Raw genomic sequence first — 24,960 nt, 5'->3', positions numbered from 1 at the left:
GTTGAGATCCCTGTATTGCAGGGGGTTGGACTTGATGACCCCCAGGGTCCCTTCCAAGATACAATTTTATTATTCTGACTCTAGAAACAAACTGGTGCCTATTGTGTCAGACGCAGACCTCCATCACACCCCCTGGTAATGTTACAATGCTTTACAAGGGATTTGATTAAATGGATGTGGTGCTTTAGTAAATAATAATATCTGCAGTATTGGGCAGCGGGTGACAGGCAACTCAACCAGCATTTGCGTCACTGATATATGTCTGTCTCAAATGCATTGTATGTGTTTGGTGAAATTGAGCTCCTCTGTGGGAGAGATAAATATGACGAGCCCTGCTTAAAGGTGCCTCTGTAGGTATGTTTAGATGGCGATGGCATCCAAACAAGATACATTTGTGTCTAAAAGTATAGGGCTCTGCCTGACATTCTATGGTACAGAATATGAGTCGGGTTGACTCAAAGAGACTTAAAAGACAGTTAAGACTGACTTAAAAGAGACAGAAGGGAAAATGTGTCTTAGACTAACGGAATATCCATCAGGAAAAACTTTAATCTTAGTTCTTATCGGGTATGAAAAATAGCCGCAATAGCTGCTTTGCTATGTATTTCAATTTAATTTTAAATATATCCAGAGCAGGCCACTAAATCTGGCCATGATGCTAACTAACCCTGAAGTGATGTGCACAGTTCTGTAATCAAAAGGTTGCAGTGTGCTATCTTGTGGGCTGGAGGCTTGGTGTTAAGAAAAGCGCATAATTTGTCAAGGGCAAGATGTGGAATCCTTGACGCTTCAATGTCTGTTTGCTAGGCTGGTTGTCTGCCAAAACCGTAGTATACAGGGGGAACCCACATGCGTGCAACTTCACAGCTGTTGCCCTTGTCACAGCTGCCACACAGCCTTGTCCTCGGTACTGAGGGAGGGTGTAGCCATGTGTCAAACAACCCATTTGATCAGTAAGGCACCAGGAAACCAGCTGGCCTTCTTTGTCCAGGAGGCAAGCACTAGGGAAGTTGCAGATCAGGCTGTCCAGATAACGCAGACTCCGATCATTGCGCCCAGCACTCCAGTTTTCATTGAGCAGAGCTGAATGAGATGAGTTTAGGCTGCCCAAGTGGAAGAGGCCACTTTTGTACCTGAAACACAAAGAGAGGCAGTGATGGCGGTTGAGCAGACTGAAAGCATCCCTTAGGCTAAAAAAGTATTTCGTCACCATCAACCGGAACAAAGGAACAGGAAGTTGCACGAGAAAGCCCAGGAAGTGACTCTGTGACTTTCTCCTCCTGTTTTGTTGGTGCGACTATGCCAGGACGTAGGCTTGGACTGTAGCAATCAGATGTGGAACTTTGTGTTGGGTTACAATTCACCGTGAGTTGGTAAATGGGTAGGGGCCCTTTCTCTCTCAACTAAATTTCAAAGGATGGTTGTATTTAAGGAAAGTGCAAGTTAAATAGGTTTGCCTTTAAATGGGAACTAAATCTAATTTCTCCCCCTCTCCAGTCAACAGACTCCCTTCAATTAGATACCCCAGGGGTGAGAGTGCACTCACTAACCGGCTCTGACAGTAGGCAGATGGGTCAGGATGCAGGATTGTCTGGTAGAAGTATGGCTTAAGATTGACACATCTGGACTCTGCAATATCTCTGGCAGCTTCATATAAGCCATATTGGAGCCCTGCACACAATGAAAATGAGATGTCAACCTGGGGGCAAGAGTGAGGAATTATATTTTCTAAAGCTCTGTGTCAGCACCTCTCTTGCTGTTGTATGATTATAGTGTTGTGTACCACCCCAATCTTTGAGCGGTGCAAGATTCCAGGGGTTCCAGGCGCTTACCCAGGGTTGGTGTTTCCTTTGGAATGAGGTTCAGCAGAGACTGTGGCGTCTCTATGGCATGTGGTTTATTTACACCAGGCTCCCTCAAGCTCGGCCCTCCTGATGTTTTTGGCCTACAACTCCCATGATACCTAGCTAGAAGGACCAGTGGTCAGGGATGATGGGAATTGTAGTCTCAAAACATCTGGAGGGCTGAGTTTGAGGAAGCCTGATTTACACATATATACAACCTGAGCTTATGAAGGAGGGGTTCACAGTATTAACACCCCAAGAGGGACTTGCTTTCCCCATGGTCACAGCCTTCTATTCAAACAGAAATCAAACATTGCTCTCTTTCTCTCTTCCCAACATGCTAATGTGCTTCTAGCTCACATCACTCCAACCCTCTCCTCTCAACTCAGCCTTTGCCCTTCGAACTACCCACACAGAGTCACTTCCGTTGTACCTCTCAATGTCTCATCATGTTACCAGGAAGCTAGCTTTGCTATTCCAGGAATGGAATAGGTAAAACATGTGGAGCTTTACCTTGAAGTTGAAAAGCCTTTCCCCAGTCAATGGATTCTGCATTTTCCAATAGTGTTCGCCAGGCGTCGACATCCAAGTAGAAAGCAGTATGAAAGTTGGCGTAGTAATCCTGCTTGTCTTTCACCACCTGCAGAACGTGGCACGGTCACTTGGCTATTGACATGACGCAGGCAGCAGGGGTTGGTTGGGTCTTATTAACGATGGAGAGCAGGAGCAAGAGAAAGAGAAAGGCAAAGGAGGCAGGAACAGGCAGTGCATCTCCAATGGCTTTCCAGCCTCTTGGGCTTTTCCTCACAAATCCAGGTGACGGGTTATGGGAGAATTCTTACCTCCTGACGTGGGCGGGTAAGGACAACTTTAAACTCCGGCCAAGAGTCCACCACCACTTCGTGCTGAGCTGGATTTCTACGGTTGATGTGCATCACAGCTCCGTAGGCCTGCCAAGGAAAGGAGGGGAGTTACCTAGAGCAAAAATCCATGTTGCTCCATGAGAAAATGATAGGAAATGCCATTTGTTAAATTGATGGGGGAAAGGGGCGGCAGTAGAGGAGCGAGAATTACCGGAAGAGCCTGGGGCAGGTGCCGTTGTAGCACAGTCTCAAGCAGCTTCAACTTGGAGGGGCAGGTCAGGATCTGCATGGCTGGCCAAACAGGGGCTGGTGGCTACGTCAGGTTCCAGGAAGATAACGTGGGTGGGAAGGAAGCACTTGATGGGGAAGAAACAGAGAGAAATGCACCAGACCCTTACACTCAGTGCTTCCAAACAATCCACAACCAGAATGACTTGCCATTTTTCATGAAATCTCTAGTACAGTACTCAAATTACATCACTAATTATGTATGTAGATCAGGGATATATGGAGTTGATTCCTACTCTGGCTGAGGAGATCGACACTGGCTGCCCCTCATTCAGACAGTCCCCCTTTCTCCTTTGCAACTAGTCAAACCATGTCTTCATTTTTCTCGCACTGGGGCAGAGCTGAATTGGTAGGCAAGAAGATTTGAGTCCCACTTATTTAGGGGGGTTAGATTGTCCTCCCCAGAGGTCCACAATGACAGCTGCAGTGCTTACCTGAAGGGACACGTCTGCCTTTGAGAAGAAGGTAGCAGCCTCCTATTGCAGGGCCACTGGCATGATATGGAATGCCATCCTTGCTGAGACAATTTATCCACTTGAGTGTTTTTTTTAGTAATTCCTGAAGCAATAAGCCATTAACAGGCTGGTGCCTTGGCCTTTTCCCCAGTGTCTCAACAGAGAATGAAATTTGGCTGCAACATGCTTTTGCTTGACTCAGATGGTCACAAGTCCAGAGAACATGAGAGGTTCAGCATATACTATGACTTATGTCCAGGCTTCCATGCTCCCTTGGCAAGGAGCTGTAACATCAACTCTGAAGTCACCCTGCTGGGCGCTCCAAGCCAGAGTCAAGGGGCGTGATTTTGACACCCCCCCAGCAGCAGGGCCGACCTAACCAATCCCTAGGTACGCCCCTGCTTACACTTGGCCAAGTCTTCTCAACCCTACACAGATTTATTTTGCTTCAAGTTCAGAGCAGGACAGCTAGGTATTCATTCACCAGGGTCCCTTTCTCATTTCACTGCAATGTGGTAATGGGATGAAATGAGAAAGCCTTCTATAGTAGAAGGTGATTAAGCTGACCTGGTATGGGAAGAGGTGATGGGGGGACACGGGTGGCGCTGCAGTCTAAACCACTGAGCCTAGGGCTTGCTGATTGGAAGGTTGGTTCAAATCCCCACGACGGGGTGAGCTCCCGTTGCTTGGTCCCAGCTCCTGCCAACCTAGCAGTTCGAAAGCACGTCAAAGTGCAAGTAGATAAATAGGTACCGCTCCGGCAGGAAGGTAAACAGTGTTTCTGTGCACTGCTCTGGTTTGCCAGAAGCGGCTTAGTCATGCTGGCCACATGACCTGGAAGCTGTACAACGACACCCTCGGCCAATAAAGTGAGATGAGTGCCGCAACCCCAGAGTCGTCCGCGACTGGACCTAACAGTCAGGGGTCCCTTTACCTTTTAAGGATGGAAGCAGACAAGAGTAACAACCAGTTCTTCCTTTTTAGAGATGAGAAAGCCTTCTATTAGTAGAAGGTGATTAAGCTGACCTGATATGGGAAGAGGTGATAGGGGGCATAGCTGAGGAAGAAAGGGTTACCTCTTCCCTCTCCAGTTGTGATTTCCAAAATTGCCCTTCTTCTGTTACAACTAGATTTGGAAACAAAGCATACTACTGCTCCAATGTAATTGTTTTGGGATGATGTTCCTGGAAATTGCAGGAAGATGAAAGGTTAACTTTTTCGCTGGTGCGCCCTCCACAAAGAGCACCCCTGGTATTATGTTTTTTAAAAACGGAAAATGCCTTTTTCAAGAGTAATTGCTGGTGGGACTGCCGGTGGGTAGGGTTTAGAGTGAGTGTGTGGCTGCAGTGCAAATGTGAGTGGTTGTAAGTGACAGTTTATCAGGTTTGCAAATATGCCCATGGTCCCAAAAAAGATTGGCCACCATTGCCAACCCGTGACTTTTGGGAGAACTCAAATGCATGCGCAATATATTGTGATATTTTGGCTGGCCTAATGCAGGCATGTCCAAAGTCTGTTTCGGGGTCTAATCCGGCCCCCGTGGCAGTTTATTTCCTTGGGTAAAATTCTCAAAAAAAAAAAGCTAAACAACTTCAATCCTAAAAAAAGGTCAACAACTTCGGATGGACCTTTGGTTGGCCCTCATGGCCCTTCACTTTATCAAATCTGGCCCTCTTTGAAAAAAAATTGGATACCACTGGCCTAATGGTATTTATTTATGTATTCTTTATTAAATTTGTATACCCCGCCCTTCATCCGTAGATCTCAGGGCGGCTCACAACATAAAAATACAATATAAAAACACAAAATACATAATAAAATCAAGAACAAGCAAACAAACAAAACACAAACACACAAACCATTACACCCCCTAAAAAAATTACTGGAAATGCTAGTATTTTACTATTATAACTTTATTTTTTTATTAACTTTTTATTGATTTTAACATTATTGAAACATATAAAACATAATTTCCATAACAAAAAGATATATAACTCCTCACATAATACATATATAAACATCCTTATATCTTCTTACTGTTTCATGACTTCCTCAGATCCCTCTTTGCTGATTTCATTATATTACATCTTTAGCAATCTTCCATTTCATTTTAAACATTCCTAATTCTAATCCTCAATTTATATATCTCATATCATTGTCTCACTTTTTTATCTATTTTCTAATTAATTACCATTCTAAAACTAACCTAAGCCTCAGTTTCTTCCAAAAACTTTCCTCTTTAAAAAATATTACAATACTTTTAAAATGCACTTTAAAATTGCTCCAATCTTGGTCTATCGTCTCCTCCTTCTGGTCGCGGATTCGTCCAGTCATTTCGGCCAGTTCCGTATATTCCATCATCTTCATTTGCCATTCTTCTATTTTAGGTAAGACCTGTATTTTCCAATTTTATATTATAACTTTAGACCATTGCTTGGCTGGTTGACCATTCTAGATATATGGCTTAAGGTACTTTATGTGAAATATTTTTTAAAACCAATATGTATAAGAGAGGACAGGAAACTCCAGGATTGGGGGTGTGATGGGTTTCTTTCTCTTTCATTCAGAGAGTTACTGAAGTCAAAGAGAGGAGATACTCTGCGACTCTCTCCTCCTCCCTTTCCTAAGGTGAAGAATGTATGCAGATATGACACAATTCAGATAATCTCTGGTGGCCCATATATTCCAGCAAATCCTGCGTTTTGACGTTATTCAAGGCAGTATGGACATATACAGGGCGCCCTGCTGCATAGCTTTGCATGGACAGTGCCCTTATCACTATAGCTATGTAGCCCCTTCGGCGGTAGGGTGGAAGGGTGTAGCCATGTAATTGTGCACCAAGAGGATCTGTGAGGGCCCAGCTGATTGGATGACCATTGCTGTCCAGGATGCAGATATTGGGGAAGCACTTCACCATGTTGTCCAGGAACCGCTGGCTTTGTTCATTGCCCCCATGGGGCCATGTTTCATTTAGGATGTCAACATGGGAGCTTTTCAAGGCGGAAATTGTGAAGCCGGGATCTAGCCTAGAAGAAAAGACAGGCAAGAACAATATAGCCAGAGATGTTGGAAGAACACAGGAACCACCTTTTTGGCTCAGATCAAAGGTTCATCTAGTCCAACACATGTTAACACTGGCCAGCAACCTGAGAAAGTCTCAACCAGGAAACCAGTTTGCTTTTGCACACATGGGTTGCTTTATGGTGTCAACATAGCCATTAATAGACATAACATCTTTAGGAAACTTGTAGTACCACCTTTGGTGCTTTGCTGTGCCAGCCATGAGAAGGCAGACTTCGGAAAGAGTGAATGCAAGGTTTGACCATGGTCGTTTGGCTTTGGAGATTCTCCAACTGGAAGCACCACAGGTTAACCAGTGCCTCAACCAGAAAGGAAGACAGGGGGGAGCAAGGTGGACACTTACTGGCGCTGAGGCATTTTATCTGGGTTAGGGTTCAGGTAGGTGAAGTGGGGAGTTGTGGTCAGATGAATTTTCTTGGCAGCAGCAGCATTTTCAGAGACCTCATAGATCCCATTCTGGTTCCCTGTAGAATAGTAAAATATTCAACAATGAAGAGAAGGATATGTATATGTATGTGTGTGTGTTTTGAGGATGGGACCAGAAGTTGTTCAGTGCATCAGGACCACAGTAGGAGGCAAAATGTTAAAGCCCCCTACTCATATTCCTATTTAACACATGATAATGATATTTTAAAAGCCCTTCGTATAATAATAATAATAATAATAATAATAATAATAAAATAAAATACTATTATTATTCAACTTATACACGCCGTATACCCGGAGGTCTCAGGGTGGTTCACAACAAGACCACAACATATAAAATCAAGCCAAAAGCAGTAACCCAGTAGCCTTCCCCCAAAAAAGCCACATTCTAAAAGGATGTTGAATGTCAATAAGATAAACCAAAGCCCTGGTTAAAAAGGAACATTTTTGCCTTGTGCCTAAAGGTGTGTAATGATGGCACCAGGCAAACTTCCCTGGGGAGAGCATTCCATAGACAGGGAGCCACTACAAAGAAGGCCCGTTCTTGTGTTGCCATGTGATGCCATTGCTGATTTGTGTGAATGATGTCACTCATGCCTAGTTTGGGCCTAAGGTGTAGTTACACCCTCTCTGCCTCTGCCGTCCTGAACAACAAGGAGCAAGGAATACTGACCATTTCCCCATCCCGTAGTCTGTTTGTGGGATAGATATGATGAAAAGGGATTGGAATAGCCATAATGAGCACATGATAATTGTGGATTTGGTTTGCTTCAGTCTAATCCAGGGTACAGCCCTAGAAATCAAATAAAAATATATTCAAATGTTACCACACTGCTTAAAAGGTAAAGGGTGAAGGGACACCTGACTGTTAGGTCCAGTCGCAGACGACTCTAGGGTTGCGGAACTCATCTCACATTACTGGCCGAGGGAGCAGGCATGTGGCCAGCATGACTAAGCCGCTTCTGGCTAACTAGAGCAGTGCACGGAAATGCCGTTTACCTTCCCGCCGGAGCGGTACCTATTTATCTTATTGCACTTCGTGCTTTCGAACTGCTTCATTTATGCTTCATTCTTTTATTGGTGGGTTATTTGAAAATGAGACTGCAGTTTTAATGTTGAATTTTTAAATTTGTATTTTTATCTGTTATTTTAAATTGATTGTGTTTATGTTTTTGCTGTGATTTTAATTAGTGTTAGCCGCCCTGAGCCTGGTTTTGGCTGTGAAGGGCGGGGTATAAATAAAAAAATATTATTATTATTATTATTATTATTATTATTATTATTATTAGTTAGCTACCTTTTATTTGCCATTTAAAAATTCACAGCCAAGTTGCGAAAAGACAGTTAGAAGGGACCACATAGGTAATCTAGTCCAACTGCCTGCAATGCAAGGATCTTTTGCCCAATGTGGGGCTTTGAACTCGTGACCCTGAGATTAAGAGTCTCATGCTCTACTGACTGAGCTATCCCAGGTTTATTATCTTATTTTTTCTATGCTTGACTATTGCAGTTCTCTTCTTTCTATTTTGCCCGTTTTCCTGTTCATTTTCCTGTTCACCCAGACTTCTATTCTTAATTCAGCTGCCTGTGTGGTTTCCTCCCATGTTTTGGTTTATCTACATTTCCTTTTGGTTACACTCCATTGACTTCCTTTTCGTTAAAGGATCTCATAAAGTTGAAGTGATCACATAAAGTATTTTCACTCTTTGGCTCTTTCTCTTCTCTTCCTTTGCCTTCCTCTCATTTCCACTCACTGATATACTTCACCTCCTGGCTAAACCACCACGTACTCTTTGATTTCACAGCTCCAGCTTTTCTCTCTATTGCTTCACATTTCCTCCGGAAACCATCATGACCTCTCAGTATTCACATTGCTCTTCCCTTGCAAATGTTGAAGTAGCATGTGAAAATGCCTCTCTCTTCCCAAACCTTTAACCACTGCTTTCTTTATGCCCTTCACGTTCCTTTTGAGTCCCTCCTTCCTTCTCAATGGGCTTCCACTTTTTGACTTCATTTCTCAACAGCACTTAAAGTGTATGAGACACTTTATCAGGGGCATCACATCTCGTTTTGCCATCTGAGGTGAAACCGGAAGTGCCACCTTGCCACTGCCACCACCATCTACTGGCAGAGAAGCGGCACAGGTATTGGTACTGAATTTGGGTGAGAGCATGCTGATTGGGGGTGAGATCTCACTCCACACGATTTCGTACAATTTTGGCAACATCTCACTAGAAATCGGCACTGGGGCAAGCGAGGGTACCACCTTGGGGCATCCACTGCCTCACTCCACCTGATGGCTGTGCTGGTCCTGCACTTTATATTCAGTGGAGGGTGGTCTTTTAGGGTGAATGGGGACTGCTTCATCAAGTGCTATCTGCCCACAGCCAGCTCCCCCCACCTACTTTTTACTTTCATCCAGTCTGGTTTTTTTTGGGGGGGGGGCACTTTTATCAGCTTCCTCCTCCTTAGTCTCAGTTTTGTCTCTCATAGAAGGCAAATGCTGCCTATTATGGGTTCTGGATCCAGCTATGTCGGTCTCCCTGCCTTCTGCCCTACCAGTTCCAATGAGAACCAGCCACCACAGTTTACATTAATTACAGTAATGCCATTTAAAAGTGGGGGGGGGACTCTCTCATCTCATAACTTTTCCCTTAGAAAGAACTGCCTTCTACCATAGAGACGAAAAGTTTGCTTCCAGTTGACGGCATCTGTGTCCAGCAACAGTCTCCGGTACACATCAAGATCCCAGTAAAAGGCTGCATATATGTTTTTATACAAATCTGTATTGTCTGTATCAGCCTAAAAGAGAGAGACATGGAACTCATTAGGATAGCCTCCCTGCCATCCCCTTCTCTAACCAATTCTTCTCAGGTTGACAACTTTATTCTGGTAAAATTCCTGCGCTTTTAACTGCCTCCTGACACTTTATCAGATAAAGCTTTTCCTGATGTTGAGATTAAATGATGGGTGAACTTTCACCTGCGGGTCATTCCACGTCATGTCAACGCAGTCATGTCACCCACTCTCTCAGATTTTGATGAAACTTGGTGTACTCCCTTCCCTTATGGTTGAAAGAAACCCCCTTAAATTCCCCCCCTTTGATCTGAAACTGATTTAATTTTATAGCACTTCAAAGTTTTGTGAAATCTGCATTGTCTGTCCCTCTTGAGACCCTTTGCACATGTACATTATATTTTTTTCTACACAACAAATGATCAAATCTCTTTGAAATTTTACAAAGAGCTCAACAAGAGGATGAGGATTTCAGGAAAAAATACACCAGCACTCAAAATATTTAATAAATGCCTAAAAAAAATTATAAATGTATTTTTTGGTGGAAAAACCAGGTTTAGAAAATCTCAATTTTCAGTGTGTGGACATGATGGAACTCAAAGTTTTTGATGTTGAAAATTATTGCAAAGACATGCTCTTTGTCAACAAAGAATGAAATTTATGGATTTTTTTATTCCTTGTAATGAAAATTTTACATTTTTTGGGCAAAAGTTTGATGTGAGGAAAATTATCTTTTATATATTTCAAAACTATTTCTTGAGTTATGTATACTGTATTCACATTATGCTTAAAATAATCAGAAACAATGCAAATGGGATGAGATCATCTTCTCTCCGTCTGGACTTTAATAATGCACTACCACAGGATGTAAAGTACAAGAATCATTTGAGGAATAAAATGTTCTATTTTGTCTGTTAGATCATCAGTGAACTCATCTAGTGTAGAAGTGGTTTTGATCAAGTGTGTTTGATCTGTGGAAATCCATTGTGAAAATTCAATGGGGTCACTTCCCGATAGCCAGTTTTCATAACTTCAGATTCAAATATCCCCAAATTAAAACAAGTATGCACTTTACTTTTGGGGGAAAACTTATAATAACCAATATTATGTTAATTTTTATGATGAACAACTTTGTTTTATTAATTTTTTTTTCTTACAGCTATGGATTGTAGGAATGTTGTACCCAGTAGCCATTTCTCCCCCCACAATGTCCAAAAACCGTAAAATTTTCGTTACAAGGAATAAAACCCCACCATAAATTTATAAATAGAGGGGGGGGAATTAAGGTGGCTTCTTTCAACCATAAGGGAAGGGTGTACACCAGGTTTCATCAAAATCTAAAACAGTGGGTGATGAAATCCTTGTTTTTTGCGTTGATTTGATGTGGAATGACCCCTGGTCTGATGCAAAGGTGCCCTCCTAAACAAAAGCCAACATCCCCTTTCAGTTTGAGCCTGGCTTAGAAGAAGTCCCAGCACAGAACACACAGCTTTTCCTGCGGACATCCCACAAAGCACCTCCCACAAAATCTCTGAAGGCTACTACCTCTGTCCATGGACGAGTCAGGACCGCTTTGAAATCCGGCCAAGAATCCACAATCACCTCATGGCCCACTGGGTTCCCACGGTTTATATTCAGGACTGCACCATAGACCTGTCAAAAGTCATAGGATATCAGAGTTGGTGCTGCAGTTGAAGGAGGCAGCCTGGGAGAAATGTGTGGGGTCTGGGGAGAGAATTAGTGGTGTGGTGTGTCAGGCTTGTATCTGCTGCATGCCTTGAGATGTGTTTCCTGATCTGAGTGAGCATTGGGACAGGAGAATCTGTCGATTTCCCTTGATGTTGCAGCTGAAAGAGACAACTTGAGACAAACGTTTGAGGAGAAAATCGGTGGTGTGGCCCCTAATTCAGATTTTGATCTGCTGCATGAATCCCCACTGTTAGTGCCTAGTCCTTGAATGAGGACTCCCTCTTGACTGAGGACTCCCTGTTTACCAGCTGATTAACAAAATCTAGGAGCCCACTGGGCCATTTCACATATTACACATATTTCTCACGAATCCTAGTTCTCTGCTGAGCGTATCAACAATGATACACACATTTTCAAGCACCTGCTTGTTGAAGTTAAAAACTTAAGGCATGCACCTAAAAATGTAACATGTAATGGTGTTCTCAGATTCAAAATGTGGAGTTTTGGAAAGATCAAGAGATGTTGACATGAACCTGCTCCCATTCCTAGATCTTAAACCAGATTAGAAAACTCAAGAGGGATTACCACAACTGTTTGAGGGAGGTTTCTCTTCAGCAGCGTCTCCAGCAACTGCAACTTGGAAGCACAGGATAGGATCAACATAGCTTGGGAGGTGAAAGCGGATGGGCTGGTACCAGCAGAAACAATGCCTGTGATAAGCACCTGGGAGAGAGATCAGTTCTTTGTTGCTCACCAGAATCCACAAACTGAGAAGTCTTCTATGTCATTGAAGTGGCTGGGGCAACAAAATTATTTTTATTATTACTTATTTAACCCCTATGTTTACATACCAGTGTCAGATGGCACAGCTCCCCTGGAGCTTCTAACTGTAAAAGTAAAGCCCTTGCCTTCCTTCCACCTCTATTCTGATAAACGAAAACCTTCTCTTGTGAACTACAGGCAAGATGCTCTCTTATACTGCTCACCTGCTGTCCAAAACAGTAACACGGACCTTTGCAGTTGGAGTCCTCTTCCAGCTTGGTAACTTTAGGAACTGCTTTGATTAGGAGGGGGAATCTATATACTGTACATTTTTACTAGAGTGAGTGAACCGTTAACAGAATCGTTCCTGGGATTATTAGCCACAGACTAAAGAAGAATGGCAACTTAAACTACAGTGGACCCTCGGGTTACTTACCGCTCTGGATACGTAATCTTCAGGTTGCGAAAGCGACAAACCTGGAAGTGTATTCTTCCGGGTTTCGCCACTCGTGCATGCGCAGAAGCGCTCTATCGCGCCGCGTGCGAAGAAGCGGCGCCTCTGGTTACGGATTTTTCGGGGTGCACACGGACCTCCAAAACGAATTAAATTTATAACCAGAGCGTCCACTGTAAACAGTTAATGATCTCCTGAGCAATATATGATTTACTGACAGTCCCTGTCATGCTGTTCAAATGATCCGTAAAACTGATCTTCGAGTATTAGCATGCTTGTGCATGGGTATAAAGGTTGGATTCAGAAAAGGGTTCAGTCATTGGTTTAATCATTCTGTAACAAGTCTAACAGAACTACAGGGATTTTTGTAATTTATTTCGGCCATTTGGCCCATATCACATAGCAAAAACACATTCATCATAATACACGCAAAATAAAACAATTTAACAAATTTAAACAATACGGTACAAAACAAATTTTAAAATAACCCGTTTACACCCTTCCATCTAAGTCAGACCGAAATCAGAGTAGTCCAACTGAACTAATTTTAAGTTAGTTATTTTCTACATTGAACTACAGGGATTGTTTAAATAGGTCTGTTGTCAATTACAATTAGTGAAACATTGGGAAGGGTCTTGGTAGGGGCTGGGATTGAAGTAAGCTGGTTTCCCCTCCATGGCTGCAAAACTTCCAGCAACTTGCATCTCTGATAAAGATACATTTCTTTCTCTTCCATCAGCTAGAATTGGCAGCTAGAATTGTTTCCATAAAGTATTGGAAAGCAAATCTGATACTGACACTAAGAATACCGGTATGTCAAATTTTAAATAAATCAACTTTGAGCTAGCCTGGAAAAAAAAATTATTGTACTAGGTTTGAAGAAAATTGGGGATACACCAAACAATTGTGAAATGACCAGCAATTTGCAATGTTTGGCTGCCTTTTTGTCTTAGAGAGAAATAATTCATTCTTATGTCTGTAGGATGTATCTAAGATATTTTGTTAGGAAATATCTTTCAATAAATTGGATGGATTTGTACTTGCATATTGACATAGAATGAATTATCTTAGGTATTATGTTTGATGAATGTATATAAATAATCTGGTTGGCCATGATGAGAACGGGATGCTGGACTTGATTGGCCCAATCCAGCAGGCTCTTATGTTCTAGTTTCTATGTGAAGCATTATTAAACTAGATATCTTTATTGATCTTCCAATTTCTGGAGGGATAAATGTTAAAATGAGGTAAAGGTGAATAATTACAGAATTCTTATATTTATTAGGATAGGTCTACAGAGAGTAAGCTAAATGAAAAAAAAAAACAATTGGAGAGAAAAACAATGCATCCCACCCATGAGGATTTCTCTGAATTTTTTCTCTCTTTTTTGCAATTTTTGAATGCAATTTGTTTTTATCATTAATGGAGAATGGTAAAAAAAATGCAGTGTCATTTTTCATTAAAGCACTAGTTCTCACTCTTTTCTTTTCTTTGTAAGTTGCTTTGGGTTGCCCTGCGTATGAAAAAGTGACTAACACATTCAGTAAATAATAATAATAATTTCCAAGTTAATGAATCAAAAATAATAAAAGACACCTGTATGTAAGTGTTGTTCTGTGAAACAGTCACTACATTTATCTGTAGAAAAGAACTCCTGCTACAGGCAGTACCCCTAAGTCCAAGCTTTTTAAATGAACCAGAATTTAACCCACAATCCCCACTCAGGTTTGAAACACAAATTCCAAACCCTGGCACAGGATCTTAAAATCCTCATACCTTCTACTGCAACCAACAGAACACTTTTTTCAAACCTAGCAGCATGGAGGAAATTTTCAATAGGTTGCAGCTAGTGCTTGTGTGTGTGGGCGGGGGGGGGGTGACAATTTTTTTTTTTTTTGCCCCTGGGTACCAATTTACCTTGCTATGCCCCTGTATGGGGTTAACCCTCCCCAGTTGTGACTCGTGAACTCATCCTTCCCTTAATGCAATTGATTTTGAAAGAAGCCAATAGAAGGCTTCCTTATCTCTGAAAGCTGTTACTCAGGTCTGCTTCCATTCTTAGGAACCATAACTTAGGAACCATGGTTTAAAGATATGTGTGAACCAATTCACTGTGTACTCTACATTGATTTATCAGTATTTGCCACTGATGAAGAACCAGACAAAACATATTTGGCAACTTAAACTGTTGTTTATGCACAGCAGTTTGCACAGCTATGCATTCTTCTGTCTTCCAATCAACTTTGTCATTTTATTATTCTGCTCATGTATGCTATGCACAACAGTATATTGAGCAAAATCTGTAATGGGTAAACTACAGTTCCCAGGATTCTTGGTATGTGTGAATATGCTTTAAATGTTGGTGTGAGTACACAGCTTGAAATTAGGGATTTATTTAACACAGGTGCAAGAAGGTGTAACAGCTCAGTGCTCAAGACAGACAATAAAAACATGGTCTTATGTGAGCTATTGGTGCTCCACCATGCTTTCAGCTACTCAGTTGTGGTCTTCCTATTGATAAAAGCAGATTAGGAATGAGAAACCAAAGTTGAACACCTACCCACTGTGCTGCTTCGGAAATGTGGTTTATATATTTAAGTTTGCTTGGTACATTTATGAATATTTATTATATATCTAAGACCTTAAAATTCTTACAACACTTTGTTGTGAATGGCATCCAAACAAGATATATTTGTGTCCAAAGTGTTGAGCTCTCCCTGACAAATCTATGGTACAGAATATGAGCCGGGTTGACTCAGAGACTTAAAAGACAGTTAAGATTGACTTAAAAGAGACAGAAGGGAAAATGTGTTTTAGACTAACGGAATATCCATCAGGACCAACATTAACCTTACGGTAATTCTTATCTGGTATGAAAAGTAGCCGCAATAGCTGCTTTGCTATGTATTTCAATTTAATTTTAAATGTATCCAGAGCAGGCCACTAAATCTGGCCATGATACTAACTAACCCTGAAGTGATGTGCACAGTTCTGGGAGCAAAAGGTTGCAGTGTGCTATCTTGTGGGCTGGAGGCTTGGTGTAAAGAGAAGCATATACTTCGTCAAGGGCAAGATGTGGAATCCTTGACGCTTCAATGTCTGTTTGCTAGGCTGGTTGTCTGCCGAAACCCCACCATACAGGGGGAACCCACATGCATGCAACTTCACAGCTGTTGCCCTTGTCACAGCTGCCACACAGCCTTGTCCTCGGTACTGAGGGAGGGTGTAGCCATGCAGCAAACAACCCATTGGATCAGTGAGGCACCAGGAAACCAGCTGGCCTTCTTTGTCCAGGAGGCAAGCACTAGGGAAGTTGCGGATCAGGCTGTCCAGATAGCGCAGGCTCCAATCATTGCGCCCAACACTCCAGTTTTCATTGAGCAGAGCTGAATGAGAGGGGTTGAGGCTGCCCAAGTGGAAGAGGCCACTTCTGTACCTGAAACACAAAGAAAGGCAGTGATTGTCATGAGACAAAGGTTATTGAGAGCAGAAGCAGCAGTAAGGCCTACAAGGCCTACACAATCATTCAAGCCTAAGCCTGCTAACTGTTAACAGCAAACTGCTCAGTCACTGTGACTCGTGACTCATCTTGGATGAAGACTCATTCTCCATGTAAAAGTAGCCAGCCTCTCTATGGGCCTCAGTCAGAGAGCTGTATGGATTGTATATGGAGTAGTCTGTGGAACAGTACTGTTGTTGTTGCCATGTAAAGCTAAGGCAGACAGAGTGGCTCAAGAACTCTAGTGAATCAGTAACTAAGACTGTGCCTCTGTGAAGAGTCAGATAGTTGCTATGAGCACTCTGTGTATGCTCTTTAACTATGCTCTTTCTGAACAAGTTTATTTTATTCAGTAAAGTTTTATTCTGTTCATAAAGTAGACTCTGCTTTGATTAATTTACCACTGCACGACAGTGTTGGCGGTTGAGCAGACTGAAAGCATCCCTTAGGCTTAAAAAGCATTTCGTCCCCATCAACCAGAACAAAGGAACAGGAAGTTGCAACAGAAAGCCCAGGAAGTGACTCTGTGACTGTCTCCTCCTGTTTTGTGGGCGGCAGTAAGCCAGGATGTAGCAATCAGATGTGGAACTTTGTGTTGGGTTACAATTCATTACTTACTGATTATGAGGAGGAACGTCTGAGAATTCTGATGAAAATAGAAGCAGAAATTGCTAATGTTCACCTAGTCAGCCCTTTTCCAGATCAGAAAACAGCCCAATGAATACTGTATATTTGCTGATATTATTTTCAGTCCACAAATAATATGTAATGATATTCTTAAGAGTTGCAGGGGAGAGCTGAGGCCCTCCTTACCCCCTGGACCCAGGAAGTGTTAAAAATATAAGTCAGGCTAGTTTCCTGTGCTGACGTGATCACCTGGGTGATGGGCCATTAAGAGAACAAAGAATTAAGAGGCTTGGTGAGAGATGGTAAATGGGTAGGGCCCCCCTCTCTCAACTAAATTTCAAAGGATTATTGTATTTAAGGAAAGTGCAAGTTAAATAAGTTTGCCTTTAAATGGGAACTAAATTTAATTTCTCCCCTTCTCCAGTCAACAGATTCCCATCAGTTAGATACCCCAGGGGTGAGAGTGCACTCACTAACCGGCTCTGACAGTAGGCAGATGGGTCAGGATGCAGGAATGTCTGGTAGAGGTATGGCTTAAGATCAACACGTCTGGACTCTGTAATATCTCTGGCAGCTTCAAATAAGCCATCTTGGAGCCCTGCACACAATGAAAATGAGATGTCAACCTGGGGGCAAGAGTGGGGAATTATATTTTCTAAAGCTCTGTGTTAGCACCTCTCTTGCAATTGTATGATCATAGTGTTGTGTACCACCCCAATCTCTGAGCAGTGCGAGATTCCAGGGGTTCCAGGCGCTTACCCAGGGTTGGTGTTTCCTTTGGAATGAGGTACTAGCTTTGCTATTCCAGGAATGGAATAGGGTAAAACGTGGCGCTTTACCTTGAAGTTGAAAGGCCTTTCCCCAGTCAATGGCTTCTGCATTTTCCAACAGTGTTCGCCAGGCGTCGACATCCAAGTAGAAAGCAGTATGAAAGTTGGCATAGTAATCCTGCTTGTCTTCCACTACCTGCAGAACGTGGCACGGTTACTTGGCTATTGACAGGACGCAGGCAGCAGGGGTTGGTTGGGTCTTATTAACGATGGAGAGCAGGAGCAAGAGAAAGGCAACAGAAGCAGGAACAGGCCCAGCACCACCACGGAGTGCATCTCCAATGGCTTTCCAGCCTCTTGGGCTTTCTCTCACAAATCCAGGTGACAGGTTATGGGAGAATTCTTACCTCCTGACGTGGGCGGGTAAGGACAACTTTAAACTCCGGCCAAGAGTCCACCACCACTTCGTGCTGAGCTGGATTTCTACGGTTGATGTGCATCACAGCTCCGTAGGCCTGCCAAGGAAAGGAGGGGAGTTACCTAGAGCAAAAATCCATGTTGCTCCATGAGAAAATGATAGGAAATGCCATTTGTTAAATTGATGGGGAAAAGGGGTGGCAGTAGAGGAGCGAGAATTACCGGCAGAGCCTGGGGCAGGTGCCGTTGTAGCACAGTCTCAAGCAGCTTCAACTTGGAGGGGCAGGTCAGGATCTGCATGGCTGGCCAAACGGGCTGGTGGCTATGTCAGGTTCCAGTAAAGATAACGTGGGTGGGAAGGAAGCACTTGATGGGGAAGAAACACAGAGAGAAATGCACCAGACCCTTACACTCAGTGCTTGCAAACAATCCACAACCAGAATGACTTGCCATTTTTCATGAAATCTCTAGTACTCAAATTACATCACTAATTATGTCTGTAGATCAGGGACAGTGGCGGAGTAAGGCTCCGCTGTACCCGGGGTGGCAAAGGAAATGCTGCCGGTCATCTCGGGAGCAGCAGCGCTGCACGGACGGGGTGCTCGCTCGGCCGTGCGCTGTTGCTCCTGGGGTGACGGAGGGAGCGGCAGCACTGGGGAATGGTGGGAGGGGCTGCCGCTTGTCACCCCCACGCGCCGCCGCTCGCTCCGTCGCCCCGGGAGCAACAGCGCACGGCCGAGGGAACACCCCGTCCGTGCAGCGCTGCTGCTCCCAGGGTGACCGGCGTTGCGTGGGGAGTGTCGGGAGGGGCCACCGCTTGTCACCCCCACCTGCCACTTGTCACCCCTGTCACCCGGGGCATAACGCCCCCACCGCACCCCCCTAGCGACGCCCCTGATCAGGGATATATGGAGTTGATTCCTACTCTGGCTGAGGAGATCGACACTGGCTGCCCCTCATTCAGACAGTCCCCTTTTCTCCTTTGCAACTAGTCAAACCATTTCTTCATTTTTCTTGCACTGAGGCAGAGCTGAATTGGTAGGCAAGAAGATTTGAGTCCCACTTATTTAGGGGCGTTAGATTGTCCTCCTCAGAGGTCCACACGACAGCTGCAGTGCTTACCTGAAGGGACACGTCTGCCTTTGAGAAGAAGGTAGCAGCCTCCTATCGCAGGGCCACTGGCATGATATGGAATGCCATCCTCGCTGAGACAATTTATCCACTACAGTGTTTTTTTAAATAATTCCTGAAGCAATAAGCCATTAACAGGCTGGTGCCTTGGCCTTTTCCCCAGTGTCTCAACAGAGAACGAAATTTGGCTGCAACATGCTTTTGCTTGACTCAGATTGTCACAAGTCCAGAGAACATGAGAGATTTGGTATATACTATGACTTATGTCCAGGCTTCCATGCTCCCTTGGCAAGGAGCTGTAACATCAACTCTGAAGTCACCCTGCTGGGCGCTCCAAGCCAGAGTCGAGGGGCATGATTTTGACGCCCCCCCAGCAGCGGGGCCAACCTAACCAATCTCTAGGTACGCCCCTGCTTAAAGGTAAAGGGTAAAGGGTCCCCTGACCATCAGGTCCAGTCGTGTCCGACTCTGGGGTTGCGGCGCTCATCTCGCTCTATAGGCCGAGGGAGCCGCCGTTTGTCTGCAGACAGCTTCCGGGTCATGTGGCCAGCATGACAAAGCCACTTCTGGCGAACCAGAGCAGCACACGGAAACGCCGTTTACCTTCCCGCCGGAGCGGTCCCTATTTATCTACTTGCACTTTGACGTGCTTTCGAACTGCTAGGTGGGCAGGAGCTGGGACCGAGCAACGGGAGCACACCCCGTGGCAGGGATTCGAACCGCCGACCTTCTGATCAGCAAGCCCTAGGCTCTGTGGTTTAACCCACAGCGCCACCTGGGTGCTTACACTTGGCCAAGTCTTCTCAACCCTACAGAGATTTATTTTGCTTCAAGTTCAGAGCAGGACAGCTAGGTATTCATTCACCAGGGTCCCTTTCTCATTTCACTGCAATGTGGTAATGGGATGAACTCTGACAACATGCAAAAGTCAGAATGCCCAACCTCCCCAGTAGGGTAAAAGCTTCCTTTCAATATGCTTCAGTAAGAATCCAAGAAAATGCACTCTCCAAGTTATACACCAGGGTTATATATATATCCTCTGTCTTGGTGCCAAATTTTGATAAGTCGATCCAGAGTACACAGTGAGCTGGTTCACATATAACTTTAAACCACAGTTAAAACTAAACTATGATTTAATGTTCACCTAAGGATGGAAGCAGATCAGAGTAACAACCAGTTCTTCCTTTTAGAAATGAGAAAGCCTTCTATAGTAGAAGGTGATTAAGCTGACCTGGTATGGGAAGAGGTGATAGGGGGCATAGCTGAGGAAGGAAGGGTTAACTCTTCCCTCTCCAGTTGTAATTTCCAAAATTGCCCTTCTTCTGTTACAACTAGATTTGGAAACAAAGCATACTACTGCTCCAATGTAATTGTTTTGGGATGATCTTCCTGGAAATTGCAGGAAGATGAAAGGTTAATTCTTCAGCTGATGCTGGTGCACCCTCCACAAAGAGCACCCCTGGTATTATGTTTTTTAAAAACGGAAAATGCCTTTTTCAAGAGTAATTGCTGGTGGGGCTGCCGGTGGGTAGGGTTTAGAGTGAGTGTGTGGCTGCAGTGCAAATGTGAGTGGTTGTAAGTGACAGTTTATCAGGTTTGCTAATATGTCCATTGTCCCAAAAAAAATTGGCCACCATTGCCAACCAGTGACTTTTGGGAGAACTCAAAAGCATGTGCAATATATTGCAATATTTTGGTTGGCCTAATGGTATTTATTTATGTATTCTTTATTAATTTGTATACCGTAGATCTCAGGACGGCTCACAACATAAAAATACAATATAGAAACACAAAAGACTTAATAAAATCAAGAACAAACAAACAAACAAAACACACAAACCAATACACCCCCCCCCCAAAATGTATTGGAAATGCTAGTATTTCACTAGCATTGCTTGGCTGGTTGACCATTCGTGATATAAGGCTTAAGGTAACTTATGTGAAATAAATAAGAGAGGGGAGGAAACTCCAGAATTGGGGGAGTGATGCGTTTGTTTCTCTTTCATTCAGAGAGCTCTCTTTTCATTCAAGGAGAGAAGAAACTCTGGGACGCTCTCCTCCCCCCTTTACTAAGCTGAAGAATGTATGCAGATATGACAAAATTCAGATAATCTCTGGTAGCCCATACTTTCCAGAAAATTCTGCATTTGGACATTATTCAAGGCAGCATGGCCATATACAGGGCACCCTGCTGCATAGCTTTGCATGGACAGTGCCCTTATCACTATAGCTATGTAGCCCCTTCGGCGGTGGGATGGAAGGGTGTAGCCATGTAATTGTGCACCAAGAGGATCTGTGAGGGCCCAGCTGATTGGATGACCATTGCTGTCCAGGATGCAGATATTGGGGAAGCACTTCACCATGTTGTCCAGGAACCGCCGGCTTTGTTCATTGCCCCCATGGGGCCATGTTTCATTTAGGATGTCAACATGGGAGCTTTTCAAGGCGGAAATTGTGAAGCCAGGATCTATCCTAGAAGAAAAGACAGGCAAGAACAATATAGCCAGAGATGGTGGAAGAACACAGGAACCACTTTTTTGGATCAGATCAAAGGTTCATCTAGTCCAACACATGTTAACACTGGCCAGAAACCTGAGAAAGTCTCAAGCAGGAAACCAGTTTGCTTTTGCACACATGGGTTGCTTTATGGTGTCAACATAGCCATTAATAGACATAACATCTTTAGGAAACTTGTAGTACCACCTTTGGTGCTTTGCTGTGCCAGCCATGAGAAGGCAGACTTCGGAAAGAGTGAATGCAAGGTTTGACCATGGTCGTTTGGCTTTGGAGATTCTCCAACTGGAAGCACCACAGGTTAACCAGTGCCTCAACCAGAAAGGAAGAAAGGGGGGAGCAAGGTGGACACTTACTGGCGCTGAGGCATTTTATCTGGGTTAGGGTTCAGGTAGGTGAAGTAGGGAGTTGCAGTCAGATGAATTTTCTTGGCAGCAGCAGCATCTTTAGAGACCTCATAGATCCCATTCTGGTTCCCTGTAGAATCGTAAAATATTAAACAACGAAGAGAAGGATATGTATATGTATGTGTGTGTGTTTTGAGGATGGGACCAGAAGTTGTTCAGTGCATCAGGACCACAGTAGGAGGCAAAATGTTAAAACCACCTACCCATCTTCCAGTTTGACACCTGATACTGACATTTAAAAAGCATTCATTTTATTTATTTATTTATTTGGGGAAGCGAGGGTACCACCTTGGGGCATCCACTGCCTCACTCCACCTGATGGCTGTGCTGGTCCTGCACTTTATATTCAGTGGAGGGTGGTCTTTTAGGGTGAATGGGGCCTGCTTCATCAAGCGCTCTCTGCCCACAGCCAGCTCCCCCCACCTACTTTTTACTTGCATCCAGTCTGTTTGGGCTGGGGCACTTTTATCAGCTTCCTCCTCCTTAGTCTCAGTTTTGTCTCTCGTAGAAGGCAAATGCTGCCTATTAGGGGTTCTGGATCCACCTATGTCGGTCTGCCTGCCTTCTGCCCTACCAGTTCCAATGAGAACCAGCCACCACAGTTTACATTAATTACAGTAATGTCATTTAAAAAGGGGGGGGGGACTCTCTCATCTCATAACTTTTCCCTTAGAAAGATCTGCCTTCTACCATAGAGACGAAAAGTTTGCTTCCAGTTGACGGCATCTGTGTCCAGCAACAGTCTCCGGTACACATCAAGATCCCAGTAAAAGGCTGCATATATGTTTTTATACAAATCTGTATTGTCTGTATCAGCCTAAAAGAGAGAGACATGGAACTCATTACGATAGCCTCCCTGCCATCCCCTTCTCTAACCAATTCTTCTCAGGTTGACAACTTTATTCTGGTAAAATTCCTGCGCATTTAACTGCTTCCTGACACTTCAACAGGTAAAGCTTTTCCTGATGTTGAGATGAAATGATGGGTGAACTTTCACCTGCTCCAATGCCAAAGGTGCCCTCCTAAACAAAAGGCAACATCCCCTTTCAGTTTGAGCCTGGCTTAGAAGAAGTCCCAGCACAGAACACACAGCTTTTCCAGCAGACATCCCACAAAATCTCCGAAGGCTACTACCGTTGTCCGTGGACGAGTCAGGACCGCTTTGAAATCCGGCCAAGAATCCACAATCACCTCATGGCGCACTGGGTTCCCACGGTTTATATTCACGACCGCACCATAGACCTGTCAAAAGTCATAGGATGTCAGAGTTGGTGCTGCAGTTGAAGGAGGCAGCCTGGGAGAAATGCGTGGGGTCTGGGGGAGAGAATTAGTGGTGTGGTGTGTCAGGCTTGTATCTGCTGCATGCCTTGAGATGTGTTTCCTGATCTGAGTGAGCATTGGGACAGGAGAATCTGTCAATTTCCCTTGGTGTTGCAGCTGAAAGAGGCAGCTTGAGACAAACGTTTGAGGAGAGAATCGGTGGTGTGGCCCCTAATTCAGATTTTGATCTGCTGCATGAATCCCCACTGTTAGTGCCTAGTCCTTGAATGAGGACTCCCTCTTGACTGAGGACTCCCTGTTTACCAGCTGATTAACAAATTCTAGGAGCCCACTGGGCCATTTCACATATTACACATATTTCTCACAAATCCTAGTTCTCTGCTGAGCGTATCAACATGATACACACATTTTCAAGCACATGTTTGTTGAAGTTAAAAACTTAAGGCATGCACCTAAAAATGTAACATGCAATGGTGTTCTCAGATTCAAAATGTGGAGTTTTGGAAAGATCAAGAGATGTTGACAGGAACCTGCCCCTATTCCTAGCTCTTAAAGCAGATTACAAAACTAAAGATTACCGCAACTGTTTGAGGGAGGTTTCTCTTCAGCAGTGTCTCCAGCAACTGCAGCTTAGATGCACAGGATAGGATCAACATAGCTTGGGAGGTGAAAGTGGATCCCCAAAACTGATAAGTCTTCTATGTTATTGAAGTGGCTGGGGCAACCCAGTAAGATGAGCAGGGTACAATTAACAAAATTATTTTTAGTTACAGGTAGGTAGCCGTGTTGGTCTGCTGTAGTCGAAACAAAATAAAAAATAAAAAAAATTCCTTCCAGTAGCACCTTAGAGACCAACTAAGTTTGTTATTGATATGAGCTTTCGTGTGCATGCACACTTATTAGTTACTTAACCCCTATGTCTACACACCAGTGTCAGATGGCACAGCTCCCCCTGAGCTTCTAACAGGAAAGCCCTTCTTGAGATCTAGCACCGAGGGCCTTCTGGCGGTTCCCTCATTGCGAGAGGTGAGATTACAGGGAACCAGGCAGAGGGCCTTTTCGGTAGTGGCACCCACCCTGTGGAACACCCTTCCATCAGATGTTAAGGAAATAAGCAGCTATCCTATTTTTAAGAGACATCTGAAAGCAGCCCTGTTTAGGGACGTTTTTAATATTTAATGCTGTATTGTTTTAACATTCGTTTGGGAGCCGCCCAGAGTGGCTGGGGAAGCTCAGCCAGATGGGCGGGGTACAAATAATAAATTATTATTATTATTATTCCTTCCAGCTCAATTCTGATAAACAAAAGCCTTCTCTTGTGAACTACAGGCAAGATACTCTCTTATACTGCTCACCTGCTGTCCAAAACAGTAACACGGACCTTTGCAGTTGGAGTCCTCTTCCAGCTTGGTAACTTTAGGGACTGCTTTGATTAGGAGGGGGAATCTATATAAATTTATACTAGAGTGAGTGAACCGTTAACAGAATCGTTCCTTGGATTGTTAGCCACAGGACTTGTGGGATTGGATCCCACTGATACAGAAGAATTGGCTGTGTTCCTGAATAAGAATGAGGTGGGTTTGCTTCAGAAGATTGGGAGAGAAGTGCTAGCTGCAGCTTCTTCCACCAGGATGAGTTGAAGGAAATAATGCAGGA

General features: G+C 43.9%; 4 protein-coding genes across 4 annotated transcripts; all 4 read right to left on the bottom strand.

The window, feature by feature from the left end:
* Window positions 1-558: 558 nt before the first annotated feature.
* On the bottom strand, window positions 559-3,053 carry LOC117052271 (glycine N-acyltransferase-like protein 3). Its single transcript, XM_033159070.1, has 5 exons — window positions 2,919-3,053; window positions 2,687-2,794; window positions 2,358-2,484; window positions 1,551-1,671; window positions 559-1,133 (listed from the first exon to the last, which is right to left on the bottom strand). Exons 1-5 carry the CDS (start codon window positions 2,994-2,996, stop codon window positions 713-715), a joined length of 855 nt encoding a protein of 284 aa, XP_033014961.1. The 5' UTR covers window positions 2,997-3,053; the 3' UTR covers window positions 559-712.
* A 2,737-nt stretch (window positions 3,054-5,790) lies between these two features.
* On the bottom strand, window positions 5,791-12,494 carry LOC117052243 (glycine N-acyltransferase-like protein 3). The gene is made up of 6 exons (XM_033159037.1): window positions 12,429-12,494; window positions 12,028-12,165; window positions 11,299-11,406; window positions 9,633-9,759; window positions 6,875-6,995; window positions 5,791-6,476 (listed from the first exon to the last, which is right to left on the bottom strand). Exons 2-6 carry the CDS (start codon window positions 12,103-12,105, stop codon window positions 6,074-6,076), a joined length of 837 nt encoding a protein of 278 aa, XP_033014928.1. The 5' UTR covers window positions 12,106-12,165; window positions 12,429-12,494; the 3' UTR covers window positions 5,791-6,073.
* A 3,029-nt stretch (window positions 12,495-15,523) lies between these two features.
* Window positions 15,524-18,280, bottom strand: LOC117052252 (glycine N-acyltransferase-like protein 3). The gene is made up of 5 exons (XM_033159048.1): window positions 18,194-18,280; window positions 17,962-18,069; window positions 17,624-17,750; window positions 17,262-17,382; window positions 15,524-16,094 (listed from the first exon to the last, which is right to left on the bottom strand). The coding sequence occupies exons 1-5, from the start codon at window positions 18,269-18,271 to the stop codon at window positions 15,674-15,676; spliced, it is 855 nt and encodes a 284-aa protein (XP_033014939.1). The 5' UTR covers window positions 18,272-18,280; the 3' UTR covers window positions 15,524-15,673.
* Window positions 18,281-20,931: 2,651 nt separating this feature from the next.
* Window positions 20,932-24,021, bottom strand: LOC117052262 (glycine N-acyltransferase-like protein 3). Its single transcript, XM_033159058.1, has 5 exons — window positions 23,883-24,021; window positions 23,158-23,265; window positions 22,714-22,840; window positions 21,973-22,093; window positions 20,932-21,574 (listed from the first exon to the last, which is right to left on the bottom strand). The coding sequence occupies exons 1-5, from the start codon at window positions 23,958-23,960 to the stop codon at window positions 21,172-21,174; spliced, it is 837 nt and encodes a 278-aa protein (XP_033014949.1). The 5' UTR covers window positions 23,961-24,021; the 3' UTR covers window positions 20,932-21,171.
* Between the last annotated feature and the right edge of the window lie 939 nt (window positions 24,022-24,960).

The sequence above is a fragment of the Lacerta agilis genome, chromosome 1 (genome assembly GCF_009819535.1).
Source record: "Lacerta agilis isolate rLacAgi1 chromosome 1, rLacAgi1.pri, whole genome shotgun sequence".
Taxonomy (NCBI): Eukaryota; Metazoa; Chordata; class Lepidosauria; order Squamata; family Lacertidae; genus Lacerta; species Lacerta agilis.
Note: the sequence above shows the minus strand (reverse complement) of the source record. Positions and strands in the feature narration are given on the sequence as shown.